Source organism: Aquarana catesbeiana, linkage group LG06 (genome assembly GCF_042186555.1).
Source record: "Aquarana catesbeiana isolate 2022-GZ linkage group LG06, ASM4218655v1, whole genome shotgun sequence".
Classification (NCBI taxonomy): Eukaryota; Metazoa; Chordata; class Amphibia; order Anura; family Ranidae; genus Aquarana; species Aquarana catesbeiana.
Window position 1 is genome coordinate 47,910,538 of NC_133329.1, and position 22,173 is coordinate 47,932,710.

General features: G+C 41.0%; 1 protein-coding gene across 1 annotated transcript in view; it reads right to left on the reverse strand.

The window, feature by feature from the left end:
* Nucleotides 1-21,632, reverse strand: part of LOC141148370 (uncharacterized) — an 83,288-nt gene extending 61,656 nt beyond the window's left edge. Inside the window, exons 1-2 of the mRNA XM_073635786.1 lie at nt 21,527-21,632; nt 589-887 (exon numbers count right to left, since the gene is read on the reverse strand). Of these exons, the coding sequence (XP_073491887.1) occupies nt 589-859 (271 nt within the window). The 5' untranslated portion in view covers nt 860-887; nt 21,527-21,632. The remainder of the gene's footprint in view (nt 1-588; nt 888-21,526) is intronic.
* Nucleotides 21,633-22,173: the final 541 nt, after the last annotated feature.

A 22,173-nucleotide genomic window follows, 5' to 3' on the forward strand; every position in this document is an offset into this window, starting at 1 on the left:
CACTGTGCAACTTTAACTGGTAATTGCAACACTATACCAAAAATACATTTATAGCATTTTTTTCACACAAATATTGCTTTCTTTTGGTGGTATTTGATCACCTTTTGGGTTTTTTTTTTGGTTTTTTATTATATAAGAAAAAATACCAACAAAGAAAACAATATTTTTTAATGTCTGCTATAAAAAAATATATAATAAAATAAAATAAATCTAATCTCTTAATACATATAGGCCAAAATATTCTGCTACATGTCTTTGGTAAAAAAAAAATCCTATGCACATACTGGGGCCAATTTTAGACAGGATCTGACCTACCAGCATGTCTTTGGAGTGTAGGAGGACTCCCACGCAGGGACAGGGAGGACATGCAAACTCGAGGCAGGTAGTGTTGTGGTTGGGATTCAAACCAACCACCTCAGTGCTGCTAGACAGAAGCGCTAACCACTTACCCACTGTGCTACACATACTGAGGAAATAAGGACAACAAACATGCAGGGCCGTTGGAAGAAGCTTTTTTTTTTTTTTTTTTAACAGGTCCTATGTATGGAATATTTCTAAGATCTGGACTATGAATTCATATGTACCTACCTTGTTTCAGTTCTTTCTGAAGATCAGTTGCCTTTTGATTAAGGTTTATATTCTTAAAAACATTTACGACGTGTGGTGGTCCTTTTTGTATTGTATAACATTCAACAATTAACTCTGCTATTTCCTTAGCTGATTTAATTCTCAGCTGACTGGTTTTGATCTTGTTTGTTCCCTGAGGTGGATCCATTGTGCAAAGCTTCTTCTTGAATTCTTCTAATTGATCTGGTTTCAGTCTGCTCAGATACTTTTCCAATATTTTCTGCTTGCTCATCCTTGCGGGTGATCCTGTACACTGTGCCCTAATACATGAAAATGAGGATAAATAACATCAGCAACAGGCTAACTCAACTATAACCTTCAAATCGTTTATCAATTTCACTAGTAGAGCTGAGAACTGAGAGCCTTATTTATTAAATCCCAGACAATTATTTTTTATTAGTTTCCCAGGAGGGACTTGAAGGGAAAAAGCATCTCTGGCTGCAATACTCGCTGATGCTGTTCCCCTGCAGTAATTACTTTCCACCACTAGAAGTCCTCAGTCTTCCATGCTTGATTGACACCCAGTGTCATTTAACCTGGAAGTCTGTTGACAACCTGTTAGTGCAGGGTGTCATTGACTGTCATCACATCAGTGTTACTCTCTCCATTGAAGAAAAACAAAAGAGGAAGAGGACCGAGCAGAAGAGACCTGGAAAAATAGTGTTAAAACAAAGAAAGCAAAGAAGGCTTAATACAGTATGTGCCTACTAAGAATGCAACACACGTTAAAGCGGGGTTCCACCCAAATTTTGAACAATATCTGTATGTATTCTCTTCCTTGCCTAGATGCTGACATGCCGTTTAAAAAAATTTAAATCGCCGTAATTACCTTTTATTTTTCTATTCTTCTTTGCACTTCCTGGTTCTTCTCCCGTGGGAGTAGGCGTGTTTCTAGCCTCTCCCAGACTCCTGGGAGCTAGTCTCAGGCTTCCCAGGATGCCACTGAGCATGTGCGGGAACGAGCGGTGAATGCTGGGAGAACAGCATTCACCACATCCAGGATATAAATGCTTGTGGGCTTCAAATGCCCACAATGAAGATGGAAACCGCCTGCAGTGAATAATATAAGTTATTCTTTCCGACAAAATCTGACACAGGCGGACATATTACACACAATATGTGAGTATGTAATGCTGAGAAGAAAAGTTTGTGAATGAACTAAAAAAAAACCAAACGATAGATAGGTGGACCCCCGCTTTAATACACCACATGTTTTGTTCAATCATTTAAAATGAATAGCGCAACATAAAACACCAGAGAAGTGTGATCCTGGCCTTTTTTTTTGTTTCATTTTTTTGGACGATGGTTTATCTGGGGAGGAGAATGGGGATCTGTTTTGGTCTCCTTCTGCCCGGGGTAGTGCAAATTCCTGGTACCATTCTGGAAGTGCGATGGGGTCCAGGTTCTGGGATTCAAAGAAGTCGGGTGCTCAGGACATGTTGTTTGCCAGCTTGGGTGACAATGAGGGCTAAGGGGAATCGCCACGTGTATTTCAGGTCATTTGCTCTTAGCTTGTCAAGCAGCGTAGGGCCCTGCCATTCCTCAGAGTTATTTGTGTCAGGTCTTGAAATAACATAATGGTTTCCCCATTGAAAACAATGCTATCATTTCTTCTGGCTTTGTTCATTATGGCTTCCTTCAATTGAAAGCTTTGCAGGCAGCAAATTATGTCTCTGGGAGGAACTGTATCAGGGCCTTTGGCTCTAAGGTAAGGTGACCAGATTTTCAAAATGAAATCCGGGGACATTTTTTTTTTGGCAAATGGTAAACGATTTTATAAGCATATATTCCTCAAATTATATATGCAGTGTATGTGGTATATGTTTATGGAAGGATTATACGATATATACGTTATTTCTCACATTTCATCCATGAGATTAAAAAAAAAAATTCTTAGAATTTTTTGGGATACGACTACCAAATGTTAAGAAGATAAGATGGAGATAAAACTTTTCAATGCATATTTTGTATTTTATTCTTGCCAAAGAATTTTGGTTCAACAATAACAATGAACAATAAATTAACAATTCAGAACAGTAAAAGAATACATGGTAACAACATGTAGGATATCTTCGAACATAAATAATAAAATATTAATAGCTAACTGTTATAAGACTACAAATGTACGGTAAAGTGCCGCTAAAAATAGCGGCGCTTTACCGCCGACCCCGCCCCAGCGTCAAAGCAGCCTTACAGCAGATGTCATTTGTGGACTGAGCTCCTGTATGTTTCATTGGATTCACGAATACAGTTTTTTTGGGACTGTTTTGATATACACAGCTCTAATTGGACTATAATTGTATGGTTTTTGCACGATTGACTATCACATATACAAAAACATATTTGGGGGCACACCCTACAATGCGTTTAAATTCAAGATGGTGCTGCTATAAGACCTACAAACAGTACAAAACAGATTACAGCGCACACATTCAAGAATGACATTTCCTGCAAGGCTAGTTAAACACCTGAACATATTCAAAAAAATACGGGGGTTTGGTCACACTATATGGTCATATAGTGCTAAGCCCACTAAGACCCCTTTCACACCGAGGGCGTTTTGCAGGCGCTATAGCGTTAAAAATAGCGCCTGCAATCCGCCCTCAAACAGCTGCAGCATTGTTTCCAGTGTGAAAGCCCGAGGGCTTTCACACCGGAGCGGTGTGCTGGCAGGACATCAGGAAAAGTCCTGTCAGCAGCTTCTTTGGAGCGGTGAAGGAGCGGTGTGTTTACCGCTCCTCCACCGCTGCTCCTCATTGAAATCAATGGGGCAGCGCTGGGATACCGCCGGCAAAACTCCGCTATTGCGGCGCATTGCGGGCGGTTTTAACCCTTTCTCGGCCGCTAGCGGGGGGTAAAAGCGCCCCGCTAGCGGCCGAAATGCGCCGCAAATCCGACGGTAAAACTCCGCTAAAAATGGTGGCGTTTTACCGCCGACGCTATAGGCGGCTCGGTGTGAAAGGGGTCTTACTGCGACAAAGTACCCTGAATTAGTGGAGAAACATATTACAGCGCACACATTCAAGAATGACATTTCCTGCAATGCTAGTTAAAGAAAACTATCACATATATTTGATTTTTTTTTATATAATCATAAGCATATTTGATAGATAGATAGATAGATAGATAGATAGATAGATAGATAGATAGATAGATAGATAGATAGATAGATAGATAGATAGATAGATAGATAGATAGATAGATATAGATCTAGATATATCTAGATATATATATCTAGATATATCTAGATATATATATCTAGATATATCTAGATATATCTAGATATATCTAGATATATCTAGATATATATATATATATAGTGCCACATGAGTGCTGCCTGTCAGTGCCCACCAGTGAAGGAGAAAAATTTTATCATGTTAGCTGCTAGCATAAAAACTCACCTGCTTGTGACCCTTCACTCTATACTACTTCTTGCCTACAATTCCCATAGTGCCTTGCAGGACCAGAGGGAAGGGGAGGAACGCTGTACTCTGTCCTCTCCCCTATGCTGCCAGGAGCGCGATTGGAGGAGGGAGCAGAGGTAGGAGGAGAGGGGCGGGATGATGGAAGAGTCACCTGATGGATTTTTCAGCTGAGGAGGAGTGGCAGCTACTAACTACACTAGCACAGCATAGGTAGGCTGGAGACGCTCCAGCTCCTCCTCTACAGTCACTCTACATAGCTCTGCATGTGCTATCTCTTGGGGCAACGCCCCCGTCCACTGGGAAACGCCCCCGTCCATCGGGAAACGCCCCCATACATCGGGAAACTGCCGCTGCCTAAATGCCGACCGGCAAAACCGGGGACAAAAGCGGGGACAAACGGGGTCCGGGGATCATAGTCGGAAAACGGGGACTGTCCCCGGAAAACGGGGACGTCTGGTCACCTTACTCTAAGGGCTCTATGAGCCCGCACAAATTCCATTTCAATGTCCTCCTGTCTCTCTAAGAGGCTGTTAAAAACTCTTTGCAGGGCTGGAATGATTTGGGCTGTGTCCACGGATTCCGGGACCCCCCCTCACTCTAATAGTGCTCCTTCTGCCCCTGTTGTCCAGGTCCTCTAGGTGCCTGTTTATCTCAATTGCATGTGAAGAGTGGGAGATCGCCACGTTTTCCAACCTTTGCAATCTCCTATCCCTGTGTTTTCCATTCGTCTCTACTGCGGCCAGTTTTTCTGTCAGGACTAGCAGGTTGAATTAAAGGTCTGTTATGGCTGCTGAGAATGTGGATTTGATGTCGGCTGCAAAGCCTGACATGTCAGCATAGGTTAGGCCTTGATTCGTCTGTTTATATCCCCTACCTGCGTCCTCTGCTGTGGATTGCGAGTCCTCCCTCTGTGTCCTCGCCATTTTGTTCCCCGCCATGCTGCTGTGGGATATTGACTGATTTTTGAACAGATCTGATATGTTCCTGGTTGTGGTAGTTGCCGTGCTGTGTCTGGAACAAGGCTGTGGGGTCTGCTGAAGCTTTTTGCCCATTTCTAGGGTTTCTTCACAGAGCTCTGCTAGTGTGCGTCCATCTCCATTACGCACCAAGCCATGCCCCTCTAATTAAAGTTTTTGTTGTAGAAACATCTCTTCCATAGTTAATATTAAAGTGTTTGTTAACCTAAAACAAAAAATAGAGATCCTGTTCCCTTATAGCAGATTAAACAGCACAGTGCTTATGCTGTCTAATCTGCCCCTCTCTGAACTGTAATAACCTGGCTGATCCTGCCTGTTCCTGTGTCCCCCTCTCTGTACTGACCACGTAATCAGGGCTGCTGAGCCCTGACCACCGTGGTCAGCGTACGTCCCTCCGTCATCTGCTGCTCTCCTCTCCGCTCTTCTCTCTGCTCTTCTCCCCTCACCCCCTCCTCCCTGCCTGTCAGCTCAATGTCTGTGTCTTTGTCTCTGCCCCCCACCGCTATTATTAGAAATAAAATATTAGAAATGGTCACTGCCAGCTCCTCTGGTTAGGCACACCACACTGTATATGTGTTTTATTAAAACGAGGATTGTAAATACCGTTTTAGAGCGTTCTTCAGGCCGGTCACGTGACTCGCGCCTGCTCTACACCTCCGGTCCAGGGCTACTGTGGGAGAGGCTGAACAGCCATGTGACCTCCCTGGCTGATGTCAGAGGGAGATCTCAGGCCCCTCCTGCAGTAGCCCTGGATCGGAGGTGGAGAGTGGCCGCAAGTCACGTGACCAGCCTGAAGATCACCCTAAAAAGATATTTACATGCATTGTTTTAATAAAGCACCTATACAGTGTGGTATGCCAAACTATAATAGAGAGGCTGGCAGTGATTTACAGGTTTGGGTTAACAACCACTTTATTTTTATCAACATGCTACCAAAATGTTAAAGAATAGAACTAAAAAATATGTAAACATTTTACATCTTTTATATGTTTTTATACTGTGAGAGCTATGGTTTTGTGTACAATCTTTTAAAATAGGAAAGCGATTCATGCAATATACAGTGGAAAGATCAGAGCAAACCGATTAATTGAAAACAACATCCGAGCAGACACATAGATCTTTCAAAGATGCAACAAATCTTGCGATGTTAATAGATTCCGTCACCCAAGAGGAAAAGACACCTGAAGGTAATAGATATCTGCTTACCAGATACCAATGACTCCTTTAGTTAAAAAGAGAGTCATTAGTGCTTGTACAGGATTGTGCCTGTTCACATGAAGGCTGGAAGGCTGGATGGTACTTTAGGCATAGATCCCTCCCGTCCCATTCATTCAGGATAGGAAATATGAGAAACAAAAGGGAATCTCCATAGTGTAAAACCGTTTAATTTTAAAAAAGTAAAAACAATAAAGTAGCCAAATGGCCTCTTACATTGATCGGTGCCCACCCGGCACTGGGACTGCTCGCATGTCAGGGTGAATGGAGTCAGAAACCCCTCGCATCACATCGCACATGCGGCGTGCGTTCCACCCCGTGCGTCTAGCTGACCAGATAATCCGGAAATGGGAGGAACGATCCTAAGACATGTGACCACGTACCGCTCCGACGTACGTTTCGTATTGAGAACGTCTTCAGGGAAGCGTACATTGGTCACTAAGCAACTGGTTTAAATAGGGAATAAGGGCGGGTAAATTAGCTTGATACGAATACTCCGCCTATTTGTCAATAAAGTTGAGCATTGTGCACTAACCAACCAAGGGGTGAGAGCTCCCTCTTGTGGTTAGATGTCATGGTGCTCCTAAAAATAAACTTAGAGAAACCAATATTAATCTGAATAATACATACCATAATTGTCAACTTGTATAATGGCAAAAGGCCAATTGAAGATGGTAAACTTGTGCTACATAAACAATCTCATAAATAATGGTAATATACTAATTAATTATAAACAGATAAAAATAAAATAAAATAAAAATAGTCCTGTCATTCAAAGCAGTCTCAGTCTCGGTTTCACAATGGCTGGTATGTGGTGAACACACCTCAACGTTATACATTGAAACCACAATATATAATATTTAATATATTATCTGAATGTTTAAACCTTAGAATTCTTACCACCACCAACTATATTGAAAAATGATAACCACATATACCACCTGTTAATTAATATTAAACCGCCTCAGGTAGGAACCTTTGATTACAGCGTAACTAGTAACATCAAGGTTCATAAATACATACTAATAAATTGTGATTAATCATTAGTTAAAAAACAATTAAGGTCTATGTCTATGTTCATCCCATACGGTTGCATACTCTGTAATTTATAGAGCCAATATGTTTCATTTTTGGACACTATCCTTTTCATATGTGTACCCCTCCAATCCCTTGCTACTTTATCAATCCCATAAAATGTACATAGTGATGGATCACTATTGTGGTACATTTTAAAGTGTCTCGAGACACTATGGTTGGGGTAGCCATTTTTGATATTGGTAAGATGTTCACTGATTCTTACTTTCAGTTGACGTGTGGTTCTACCCACGTACTGTAAGGAACATGGACATTCCAATACATACGTCACGTGGTCAGAATCACACGTGATTAGTGGTTTGATATCAAATTGTTGCTGGGTAACCACAGAATTAAATTGAGATTTCTTTTTCTTAGAGTTCGGTTTCCTTGTTATTTTGCATGCATTGCACCTTGTGCAATAATGAAAACCAGAACCATCCAGGAATGTAGATGGTTTCCTGGGTGGGTCCGGTACATTGGGGGCTAGACGATTCCTGAGAGTAGGGGCCCTACGGTATATAAATTTTGGTTTACTTGGCAAAGAGGACTGTAAATCTTTATCTTTTAACAGAATTGGCCAGAATTTCTTAAAGATACCCTCCACTGTTCTGTATTGCCGATGAAAGCCAGACAAAAATGCGCATTCATCTTTATACTCTTTTTTTGGTTTAGGAACCAACAAGGTTTGTCTGTCCATATTTGACACCTGAATTACCAGTTTCTCCAAAACATGGGCTGGATAACCCTTTTCTAGAAATCTGGCAGTGAGGATCTCTGCTTGTGCAAAAAAGTCTGTGTCATTTTTACAGTTGCGCCGTATGCGCATATACTGCCCTTTAGGTACAGCCCCAATCCATTGCGGATGGTGGCAACTATGTGTGGGGACATAGGCATTGCGGTCGGTTTCCTTAAAGAAGGTTTTTGTGCTTATAGTGGAACCCTGTTTGAAAAGTGTTAAATCCAAATAGTTTACTGTTGTTGAATGTATATCTGCTGTGAATCTAAGATTGTATTCATTATGATTCATACACTCCAAAAATTCACCGAAACTTTCCTTTGTTCCCTCCACCAAATAATGACATCATCTATGTACCTTTTGTACAACAGAAGTGATTTGGATCTGTTATTATAAATGGTTTCTGACTCCCATTTATTTAATGTAATATTCGCCACACTTGGCGCATAACGGGCTCCCATGGCAACTCCACCTATTTGATTGTAGTACTCATTAAGCGCCCAAAAATAGTTATTCCCCATGGCCATGGATAGTCCTTCCAATAAAAATTTAATTTGTGATTGTTTTAGGGTGGATTTATTTGTGAAAGCCCACCTTACTGCTTCCAACACATCTCTCTGCCGTAGGTTGGTATAAAGTGACTCGATGTCTATTGTTACTAATAAAGTTTGGTCAGAGACTACCACGGATTGTAACAAGGTGATGAGCTCCCTGCTATCTTTGAGATAGGATTGGCTCTGTGGGACCAGAGGCTGGAGGAAGGTGTCCAAATATTCCCCCACCCTCGAGTACAGAGAGCCAATCCCACTCACTATTGGGCGGCCTGGTGGGTTCTCCTTATTTTTGTGTATTTTCGGCACGATATAAAGTACCGGAATTCTGGGTGTAATCAGATCAAGGTAATCTGCTTCTTTCTGATTTAATATTTTTTTGTTAATTCCTTTACTGATCCATGTTGATAGTTCCTTTTTTAATTTTGTGGTAGGGTTAGATTTAAGTAACTTGTATGTTGTAGTATCCCTCTGTACTCGAGGGTGGGGGAATATTTGGACACCTTCCTCCAGCCTCTGGTCCCACAGAGCCAATCCTATCCTATCTCTGACCTTGTTACAATCCGTGGTAGTCTCTGACCAAACTTTATTAGTAACAATAGACATCGAGTCACTTTATACCAACCTACGGCAGAGAGATGTGTTGGAAGCAGTAAGGTGGGCTTTCACAAATAAATCCACCCTAAAACAATCACAAATTAAATTTTTATTGGAAGGACTATCCATGGCCATGGGGAATAACTATTTTTGGGCGCTTAATGAGTACTACAATCAAATAGGTGGAGTTGCCATGGGAGCCCGTTATGCGCCAAGTGTGGCGAATATTACATTAAATAAATGGGAGTCAGAAACCATTTATAATAACAGATCCAAATCACTTCTGTTGTACAAAAGGTACATAGATGATGTCATTATTTTGTGGGAGGGAACAAAGGAAAGTTTCGGTGAATTTTTGGAGTGTATGAATCATAATGAATACAATCTTAGATTCACAGCAGATATACATTCAACAACAGTAAACTATTTGGATTTAACACTTTTCAAACAGGGTTCCACTATAAGCACAAAAACCTTCTTTAAGGAAACCGACCGCAATGCCTATGTCCCCACACATAGTTGCCACCATCCGCAATGGATTGGGGCTGTACCTAAAGGGCAGTATATGCGCATACGGCGCAACTGTAAAAATGACACAGACTTTTTTGCACAAGCAGAGATCCTCACTGCCAGATTTCTAGAAAAGGGTTATCCAGCCCATGTTTTGGAGAAACTGGTAATTCAGGTGTCAAATATGGACAGACAAACCTTGTTGGTTCCTAAACCAAAAAAAGAGTATAAAGATGAATGCGCATTTTTGTCTGGCTTTCATCGGCAATACAGAACAGTGGAGGGTATCTTTAAGAAATTCTGGCCAATTCTGTTAAAAGATAAAGATTTACAGTCCTCTTTACCAAGTAAACCAAAATTTATATACCGTAGGGCCCCTACTCTCAGGAATCGTCTAGCCCCCAATGTACCGGACCCACCCAGGAAACCATCTACATTCCTGGATGGTTCTGGTTTTCATTATTGCACAAGGTGCAATGCATGCAAAATAACAAGGAAACCGAACTCTAAGAAAAAGAAATCTCAATTTAATTCTGTGGTTACCCAGCAACAATTTGATATCAAACCACTAATCACGTGTGATTCTGACCACGTGACGTATGTATTGGAATGTCCATGTTCCTTACAGTACGTGGGTAGAACCACACGTCAACTGAAAGTAAGAATCAGTGAACATCTTACCAATATCAAAAATGGCTACCCCAACCATAGTGTCTCGAGACACTTTAAAATGTACCACAATAGTGATCCATCACTATGTACATTTTATGGGATTGATAAAGTAGCAAGGGATTGGAGGGGTACTCATATGAAAAGGACAGTGTCCAAAAATGAAACATATTGGCTCTATAAATTACAGAGTATGCAACCGTATGGGATGAACATAGACATAGACCTTAATTGTTTTTTAACTAATGATTAATCACAATTTATTAGTATGTATTTATGAACCTTGATGTTACTAGTTACGCTGTAATCAAAGGTTCCTACCTGAGGCGGTTTAATATTAATTAACAGGTGGTATATGTGGTTATCATTTTTCAATATAGTTGGTGGTGGTAAGAATTCTAAGGTTTAAACATTCAGATAATATATTAAATATTATATATTGTGGTTTCAATGTATAACGTTGAGGTGTGTTCACCACATACCAGCCATTGTGAAACCGAGACTGAGACTGCTTTGAATGACAGGACTATTTTTATTTTATTTTATTTTTATCCGTTTATAATTAATTAGTATATTACCATTATTTATGAGATTGTTTATGTAGCACAAGTTTACCATCTTCAATTGGCCTTTTGCCATTATACAAGTTGACAATTATGGTATGTATTATTCAGATTAATATTGGTTTCTCTAAGTTTATTTTTAGGAGCACCATGACATCTAACCACAAGAGGGAGCTCTCACCCCTTGGTTGGTTAGTGCACAATGCTCAACTTTATTGACAAATAGGCGGAGTATTCGTATCAAGCTAATTTACCCGCCCTTATTCCCTATTTAAACCAGTTGCTTAGTGACCAATGTACGCTTCCCTGAAGACGTTCTCAATACGAAACGTACGTCGGAGCGGTACGTGGTCACATGTCTTAGGATCGTTCCTCCCATTTCCGGATTATCTGGTCAGCTAGACGCACGGGGTGGAACGCACGCCGCATGTGCGATGTGATGCGAGGGGTTTCTGACTCCATTCACCCTGACATGCGAGCAGTCCCAGTGCCGGGTGGGCACCGATCAATGTAAGAGGCCATTTGGCTACTTTATTGTTTTTACTTTTTTAAAATTAAACGGTTTTACACTATGGAGATTCCCTTTTGTTTCTCATATTTCCTATCCTGAATGAATGGGACGGGAGGGATCTATGCCTAAAGTACCATCCAGCCTTCCAGCCTTCATGTGAACAGGCACAATCCTGTACAAGCACTAATGACTCTCTTTTTAACTAAAGGAGTCATTGGTATCTGGTAAACAGATATCTATTACCTTCAGGTGTCTTTTCCTCTTGGGTGACGGAATCTATTAACATCGCAAGATTTGTTGCATCTTTGAAAGATCTATGTGTCTGCTCGGATGTTGTTTTCAATTAATCTGTTTGCTCTGATCTTTTCAATTGGCTTGGGACAATCAAACATCACGAGTCTATTCATCACACTTGCACTAAGAACTTTTGATTTCATTATCACTTTTCACTTGTATTCTATATATTTGTGTATTTGTATTTCTCACCATGTAATCGTTAACTATAGTTTAGTACATTATACAACCCACTGCGGTTGTTGCTGAGTGTGTGTGTGTCTAGCGGCAGATACATATATTTTCAGGTTTTTAGCGCCCCCTACTTTACACTATTACTTATTTGATTGTTTCATTCAAATCAGGGGAGCAGCTTGTATTTAGCATTTTTAATTCAATTTTTGTAAATTAATTTTTTTAATTCACTAACTATTTTTTTGGTTCAATTACCAATTTTTCACATCACTACCACAGGCGCGAGAGTATTGTTTATTTACTTAATATACAGTGGAACCTTGGATTACAAGCATAATCTGTTCCAGGAGAATGCTTGTAATCCAAAGCACTCGCATATCAAAGTGAGTTTCCCCATAGAAGTCAATGAAACAAAGATAATTCGTTCCACATTGACTTCTATTGCGTGCAATACCGCATGTGGCCAAAGGTGGGGGGAGAGACTCGGAAATACTCAGAGACTGCTTGGATGCACTCGGAAAGGCTCGTAAACCCAGAGGAACGGAGTATTTCCGTGTGTTTCCGAGTATTTCTGAGTGTTTCTGAACGGCTCTGAGTGTCACCGCCCCCCCCGCACCTCTGGCCAAATGCGGTACTGCACACTGCATAGGCTTGAATTCTGTTAGTTTTGCGAGACAACACTCGCAAACCGAGTCAGGATTTTAAAAAATAATAGCTCGTATTGCGAAACGCTCGTTAACCGCATTACTCGCAATCCGAGGTTCCACTGTAATGGTTTGCCACAAGATGGGTATAATAAAAATAAATGGTCTATGTATTTAATGTGCATTTATTTTAACTATCTATTTGTAGCAAAGTGACCTCCAGAGTTAAGCTGACATTACAAGACATGGTGGGTATAATGCAAGATGAACAGGTGAGCGCCAGATACTTTTTGAATGCAGAGAGATTTATTGTCTCTTAAACAGAACTGTGGCAGAGAGGGTTAGGGCCAGGACACCCTTAGGTAGATGCAATGTTAATTGGCAGACTCCGAGACTTTTATAGGTATACAGGTGAAGGCCTCCAGCCGGACACTACTTCTGTGTAGGTAGGACTGCTGTCTCCTATGGCAACAATCTTGTAGCTGTTACTAAGGGTAAAGGTATTCAACTATCTTCAACACGAACAGTTCTCTTTACCCCACGCTCACTCACTGTGGGCAGGGGCGGACTGACCATTGAGCCACTCGGGCACTGCCCGAGGGCCCTGGGCCACTAGGGGGCCCCATCAGGGTTGCCAGCCTCAGTAAAACCAGGGACAGTATGTATAAATCTGTGTTTTTTTTACATCTGTCTGTGTATACTGTGTGTACATGTATGTGTATACTGTGTGATTGTATACTGTGTGTGTGTATACTGTGTGGCCCCATAATCTCCTATTGCCCGGGGGCCCCATAATCTCCTATTGCCCGGGGGACCCATGAGTTATCAGTCCCCCCCTGACTGTGGGTCTTCACTCAATGAGCTCCCAGTCTCTCTCTCACGAGACTTCCACTAGCCACTGGATCCCCTGAGCTCTTTCACTGGTAGCACTCAGTATCTTCCTTAAGCATCACCCCCACTTCCCTGCTGGGTCCCAGGCTTGGCACTCACAGATACTCCTCAATTTTCACCCCTGCTGAAACGTCAGGTCCCTGGCTTGGCACTCCACAAGCGTCACCTCTGCTGTCCTGCTGGGTCCCTGACTTGGCACTTGCTGAAGTTTTCCCACTTCTTCACCGTCCCTGGCTGGTGAGAAGTCTGCTCTGGTACTGGCCTCAGCTCATTCACTGTGGTCTCTGGTAGCCGGATGTCCCTTTGTGGCGACAACTTCCCCTCTACCTCAGACCAAGACTGGTTCCCCAGGCCAGTGGAACCATTACTTCTGGTTGAAATACAAGCCCGCAGTCCCAACCCTGCTCTACTTCTGGATAGGCTCTCAAATATTCTAACAGCCAGATGTCCCCAGGATAGGCCTTATTTTTTTGGCCTAGCAGCCCGGGATAATACGACACACGTCCACCCAGACAGCCGTCCATAGTGGCATAGAACCCCGATCACCTGACTCCACCCAAATAAATAGGCTCTCCCAGCACGCCAAGGAACCCAAGAAAATCCCTGCCTATTGCCTGAGACACCCCATTCATTCCTATTCTGTCCTTGGAGTGACCTTGTCTTATCTAATGTCACCAGATTCCCGGCCATCTAGTGACAGAAGAAAGAAGTGCAGCAATTCCAAAATTAGGGCGAAATCAATTGACCAGTGGCGGCCCGTCCATAGGGGGCGCCCGGGCGCCACCCCCCCTTCTGTGTAGTCACAAAAAAAAAATAAAAAAAAAAAAAATTTTTAAAACTGCCCCTTTAAGAAAAAAAAAAAAGTCCTTTAACATAGTGCACTGTGTTCGAGCGCCGGACACAGTGCACTATGGCAAGCGCCACGTCAATGCAATCACGAGATTGCAGACGCGGCGCTTCATTTGCAGGCGTTTATCCCGCCTTGGGGCGCTTTCTGAGGCGCTGAGTAGCTTCCGCCCGGCACTATTAATATGGCCGGGTGGTTTGATTGACATCTGAGGTTTGATGTCACTTCCTGTTGTCTCTGTCCCGGGCGCAATGGGAAAGAGATAACAGGAAGTATGAAGAGCGGATCTCTCCATTGCTTCTGGAAGGAGATACCGCCGGAGAGGAGAGGACAGGACAGGACAAGGAGGAGAGGAGAGGACAGGACAACACAGTCAGCATGGTAAGTGCCGCTGCTGTGTTGGGGGGATCTGTCTTAGCATTTTTTAAACCTGCTGGAGGTTTTGTGGTGTTCTTGCTGTGAGATGTATTTTGGCATGGGGTTTTCTCTGAGAGCTTTGAGCCAGCCCCTGCCTGTGTTACAAAAGATCCGGAGCAAACTCCTCTGGTCTGATCTGCACACTGGCTCTCCCTCCGCACTAACTTTGGGATAAGAAGATAAGATAAGAGAAGAGTCTGTCAGTGTGTACACTTGCTATCACACTGATCCAGCCTGTCCCTGACAAAACACTAGCCCTGCAGCCGCAAAACAGATGCCTCTGATCCTTCCCACGCGCTCCCCCCTCCTCTCCCTGTGCTTGATAATGAAGTCCCTCCAGCCAGCTACTATCTGTAATGTTAACCACTGCACAGTGCCTCTCTGATCCTCCCCCATGCTCTCCCCCTCCTCTACTTAGGCTTGATAACAGAGGTCACTGCAATGGCTCCTTTTCAGCCTCACAGACTGCACACCTCCCATCCCTGCTTTCTCTGCATGCCTGGTTGCTGTGAATCTCCCTGAGCTCCCTCAAACACCACAGTAGAAGAGGGGGCACATTTAGGGTCGGTTCACATTGCTGCAATATCAGAAATCACATGTGATTTGCACCGCACTGCTGTGCAAATCTCATGTGATGTCTGTGTGATGCAAATTCAGCCATACAGATAGTATGGCTGAAATCGCATTCAGACCAAACTCACACAGGACCCATTTTTTGATCCACACCAGAATCGGATTACATAGGTGTTCACACCCATGTGATCCGATTCCTGTCCAAATTCACAGTTCGCACTGCGATATGCAAACTTTACTGGAGGTGTCATTAACACTGTATTGACACCCCCAGCAGTTCGCAAAGGGCAGTGTAAACTGCCTGCGAGTTGTATGCGATGCAGGAACCCGTACTGGATTCGCAGGGTTCCCGCATCGCTGCAGTGTGAACAGAGCCTAAGAGTACCCGACTTGCTCAGCAGTAGCCTGGCCTGTCATCACCAATTCTGGCCCTGCTACCCGCACTACCTGCGATTTCTGCAGGGAAGCAAGCAGCAAGTACTTCTGGCTCCCTTGCGAGCCTGGCCAACCACAATTCACAAATGGATGTCAGTAAAACACTTTGGGGAAAAAAAAAGTCTGTTATTCTGAACTGTGCATGCGCAGTCTGAAGTCAGCCATTTAGAGAACTGCGTTTTGATGTGCACAGTGGCTGCGTTTTGATGTGCACAGTGAGGCTGCAATTGATGGGGTTTTTTTTTCCAAATTTTTCAGTTTGTTTGTGCCCCCCCAAAAAATTTGAGCACCAGCCGCCACTGCAATTGACCTCCTAACAATTGGCCAAGGACACTATCAGTTGGCAAATACATTTAATAGCAACCCTGCCTATACATCAGGGTGCTACATATTTTATTGATTTTTTTTTTTGATCTTAGCTTAAGCAGAGTATTAAATATGTGTAAAATGCATTTGTGTAGGAATCATCAATACACATTATTTTCACTTTCCTAATATCATTTTTCAGCATATATTATTTCTCAGCACACGTCACTTTGTATGAATATTTATTTATTTATGACAGGAAGGATTTGTCCTTGCTGGACATACAAAGTTTTTTCCACAATTAATTACAATTTTTTTTTTTGTTATCTCATGGTAGACACACATAGTTTTTTCCACATAGAACACATTCCCTACTTTGTCTCTTATATTTGATTGGATTTCACCCAGGTGGAATCTTTCTATAGGGAGGCAGCAGTTACTAACATCCTAAGTGCGGATTTCTCTGACATTTTTTGTAGGAATCATCTGCCAACAATACATTATATGGGAAGTATAACACACCATTGGCATGATCCAATCAGCAGCTAAAATAGGATATAAAGCGGCGGAGATGGCAGACGTGACCACGTCTTCTGATGACGTCTGGATGGTGAAATGCATAGGTACGGGCATTTCGGTTACGTATGGCATCCCTTCTGCCTAGTGGAATGTACTCTGGCTTCAGGGGACCGTGGAGAACCTATATTTTGTATGTGGACTTATAAATAAACATTATCATGCTATGTCGATCCCTGTGGTCTTATTTTTCCCATGAACTGGACACAACGAGGGGGACTTCCTATTTCTGGATGAAATAACACACATACAGAAGATTTTTAGACCCACCTTAGTATAAGCCAAGGGAGTCCACACTTGCGGGTAGATGCACACTCCTTGGGGGGGCATCCACTATGTGGCTTGTAAATGGAGCACTTTACTTGGAATCCTTAGGATGTAAATTCATTCACTACTTTTACTGGGAGCATACTTGTTTTCAAGTTTATGAACTGTCAATTTATTTTCACAAATAATTTTAAGGTTTCATATTTATTGAAAGTATTCAGATGTATTCATGTTTAAGTGGTCACAAGAGTTGTTTTTAGCACTATAGCACTTTATTATTGCTAATAGGGCCAAAACAGCTAATCGATTAATTGACAACTAATTAATTATGAAAATAGTTGTCAACTATTTTCAAAATCGATTAATCGGCCAGCAGATTAGTTGGCCTGCATACAGAATGCATTATTTCTTTACATATCAGGAAATGCAGTGCAGCACACATACAGCTCAGTACACCATCCATACATGTCAGTAAGTGCCTGAGAACTTGTGAATGTGTGAGGAGCAATGCATCATGGGACATGTAGTCCTGGGCAGGAAGTGAGTGGTTCTAAAGGCAGAAGTTTTTTTTACCTTACTATAGGGGCACCCTATACTGTACTTTGCAGCTTGCCTTTGGGGCACTCTAAAAGCAGGAGGAGCCAGAAGTGTCTGTGGAGGACCCTAGAAGAGGAGAATTAGGGCTGCGCTGTGCAAAACCATTACACAGACTAGATAAGTATAATATGTTTGTTTAAAAAAAATGAAATGACTTTAAAGACTCTGTGCAGGAAGATCAGCATCTGAACCCAGAGAAGGTGGAGGCTGATAGACTGGAGGTAATAGAAGACATTACAATTACATTTACAGTAAACTTTTACCAGTATTTTGCATTATATATAAAATTATCATATCCATGAAAGAAAAAGTCTCAGCTTTTAGTACTACTTTAATATAAAAGATTTATATCTCTCTTCCACCCTTCATCCTACTTCTGGGTGTATTTATTATTATATATATGATATAAGTAATATATATTATTACTTTCACAGTTTCACAGTATAAATGCCCTCATTATAGTAGTGATTATTTGCTCTTTTTGTACTATAAAGGGATCATTTTAGTTTTAACCACATTATGATCTATCTATCTATCTATCTATCTATCTATCTATCTATCTATCTATCTATCTATCTATCTATCTATCTATCTATCTATCTATCTATCTATCTATCTATCTATCTATCTATCTATCTATCTATCTATCTATATATATATATATATATATATATATATATATATATTTTTTTTTATATATATCTATCTATATATATCTATATATATCTATCTATATATAGATAGATATATAGATATATATCTATCTATATATCTATATATATATAGATAGATATATATCTATCTATATATATATATATAGAAATATATATATATCTAGATATATATATATATATATATATATCTAGATATATTATATATCTAGATATATATATATATATCTATATATATAAATCATAATGTATATATAATATAATATATGTATTATTTTGCTTTTTTGGTTCAATATACTTCAATGGATAAGCTGCAGAAAAGCATGTAGTGCGTTGTTGCCGCGATTTGCGTTTTCTAATCTGCCCAACAACATATTGACCAAAAGAAAACATAAATAACGCAAATCGCAGCAAAATCACAAGTGCAAAAAAGCAAAGCAAAAATCACTGCAGAAACGGATCAAAAGCAAACTGCATAGGTGTGAACCGAACCTTATGCTGGCCATACACATATTGATTTTTGGATGAGAATATTCATTAAAAAATGAAAGAATGTCGTTTAAAAGATTTCTCTTGCTTTTAACATTCAGTTTTAAAACAAATGTAATTTCTGAGCAAAAACCACATACACTGTCAGAAAATTCGTTTGACCAAGAAGTTTTCTATTCTGCTCCTTCAAATTTTCACATTACTGTGGTCAAAAACGAGCGTTGATTTGATCCCACTAACGATTAGAAAATCGAACGAACGTTCTTAAAATTATTTTTTTTTTTAAGGAAGACATGGTTTTTGTATGGCCAGCATAAGTGACAGCAGGCGCAGGGAGCTTTTATCAAGCCACCTGCCTATGACAAGGGAGTCTCTCATACATAATATATTACAGTTCTGTCTGAAAGTCTGCAAAACAATCTCTTTTATTTATTTTTTCTTTAAATAAATGTTTGATCTCTGAGTCTGATGATATTTACCAGATTCAACCTCTAATAGTATATACCTTATATCTCCTCTAATAGTATATACAGTATATCTCTTCTGTCTGTTATTCTCAGAGTGGATTAGAGATTTTGCTCTCTAACCATATAGTTGGTTATTTATAATTACCACTGTATAGGGATATTTAAGAATAAATTGCCTTTTATTTTAAACTTTACATATTAACTAAATTATACACCACACTTTTGTTAAGGTTATTATCCGATTAATCGATTCATCGAAACAACATTCGGCCAACTAATCGATTATGAAAATAATTGTTAGTTGCAGCCCAGTTTGCTATTAACATATGGAATATTGATGAAAGGGATTGGTTATAAGGGATACACACAGGGGTATCACACACCATTAAGCTGCAGCAACCCACACACCAAAGTTTTTTTGTTTTTTTGGGGGTCTTTTGATTTAGATATTAGCATTTTAACATTTGCAAGAGTGACAAATAAACACGAATTTGTTGATACATTACTAAGCGATGGTCATTAAGAGATGGTCAGTTTTTTGTGACAGAAAATCTGCCATAATTTTCAAAAAATGCAATGGGGGGAATTTATCGTAACTGGAGCAGACAGGACATGGAAGACATGTTCATGGCAACCAACCATCTATCTGCAGCTTGTTCAATTAAGCTTTGAAAAAGAAAGATAGTAGCTGATTGGTTGAAATGCAGGGCTCCTCCAGATTCTGTCTGCTCCAGTTTCTATAAAATTCCGTGGCCAGCAATGAAGCAGAACTCCATAAAAAAAACAAATCTTATCATCAGATATAAACATCAAAATGTCAGCAACATACACAAAAATGTACCATCTTTTAAAAATATTCACTGTTTCATTTTCATATCTAAAACACATCAACTAGCAATACCTAAAAATTCACCTAATTCACCTAAAAACAATGTATAGCACAGCAATGCAGCAAGGTGCTGCATTGCAAAAGGATGTCAGAAACAAGCAACAAGTGTTTTGGAGAACTCAAACCTAAAAAAGGCCCTTCCAACATAAAATAAAAACCAATAGGCCTCAAAAAAAGAAATTAAAACAACAATACCAACCCGCTGAAAAAAAGGGGGGGGGCCTTGCAGCAAAAAAAAAACAAAAACAGTTTGCTGGTAACAGGACAGCAGCTGAAAGTTACCGCTGCCCACAAATCAACCAAAAAATTAAACAAAAGACATTAGAGTAGGGTGACCAGACATCCCCGGTTTCTGGGGACAGTCCCCGGATTGAGGACACTGTCCCCGGACCAAGTCTGTCCCCAGTTTTGTCCCCAGATTGGATTTGAACAGGGGCTGGGGCAATTTCAAAGACAGCCCGTGCAGAATAAAAAGAAAAAATCTGAATTGCACCCCCCTCCTCTGCCGCTCCTACTAGCTTATGGGGGTTTATTTTTTCCATCATCTGTGCCCCATCTGATGATCATGTGCTGGTCGAAGCAGAGGGACTATTTCTTCAGTTTCGGGCGCATGCCCACTCAGCTCCGCTCGCATGTTCTTCTGCCTTGGCTCAAGTCCCAGCCAGCCGCCTGCCTGCTTATCTCCTTGCCTTCCCTGGCAGAGTGATCTTCCTCTGCTCCCCACCCAGTAGTAGCCGGGGCCCGAAGAGTAGAGCCCCATACACACTATCAGATTTTCTGCTGATTTTTGTCTTCAGATTTACCAAAACCATGTAGTGCAAGGGCACGGCTGATTGCATACCAATTGAAACTCCTAAGGTTTGACCTCATATTATATGGTTTTGGTAAATCTGAAGGAAAAAATCAGCAGAAAATCTGATAGTGTGTATGGGGCTTTAGACTTGACAGGCTGTGAGGCGGGTGGCGGCGGCGGAGACAGGCAAAGAGTCGTCGATTGCTGCCATTACTAGTAAAAAAAAAAAAAATATGTCCCCGAATTTCATTTTAAAAATCTGGTCACCTTACATTAGAGCCCCAATAATAAGAACAAAATGCAGCAAAGGGGATGTTTAAAGAGTTAAAAATAAGAAGTAAAGTGCATTCTCCTAACCGACCTTAATCTCTCCCTGTTCAGTTTTTCAGATTTCCCTTATGTTTTCTCTACAGCAACTTCTAATACACTGATTCCATGGCTGCTCTGCCCCCCCCCCCCCTTTTCTCTTTAAAGTGAGGGAGCTGACTTACCCAAAGTCCCCCTTTTTTGGCCCCTCTAAACCCACTGGCCATAGTTCAGTGCATTATGATTAAAAAATCTCATCCCCAGTGACCAGTAATAATAATGTAGAAATAGTCTTCTCTTTAAATACTGTTTAAAATGAAACAATATATCAATCCTTACAAAGACAAGAAACTAAAAACCTCAACTGCATTTTTTTTAGATACAAAAGGTAACAAAGTATAATCAAAGTATATATTTCATTAGACTGCGTACCTTGCTTTGTGTGAGATGTGATGTGCCTCGAATGCACTGGATTCTGTTATTAGTTTCACTTTCCGAGAACTGAAAACAGTTTACTTCCGTATTTTGAGCTTTACATTTTAAATTTCCCGCTTTCACAGCAGTGTCAGTTACCTCCTTTTCTCATTTCACTGGTAATAGCACCTGATAAAATAACTAAACGAGAGTTGGCTGTCAAGGATGACAATGCCTTCTAGTTATTTCATGAAGTTAAAGGGGTTTTAAAGTCAGAAGGTTTTTTACATTCATGCATTCTATGCCATAAGATAAAAAAAACCTTCTGTGTGCAGAAGCCCCCAGCCACTCCAATACTTACCTGAGCCCCTTTTCTGTCCAGCGATGTTCACAACAGCCTTGCCTCTCTGGGTAAGGTGACCAGATTTTTAAAATGAAATCCGGGGACATTTTTTTTTTTTTTTTTTTTACTAGTAATGTAGGCATGCAGGATGTAGTAATGTAGACTCATAGCAGGACTGCGATATTGCGGTGGACAAATCGGACACTAAGTGACACTTTGGACACTTTGTGGGAACCAGTGACACTAATACAGTGATCAGCGCTAAAAATATGCACTGACTGTCAAGTTTCACACTCTGGGCCCCCCCGGCTACTACTGGGTG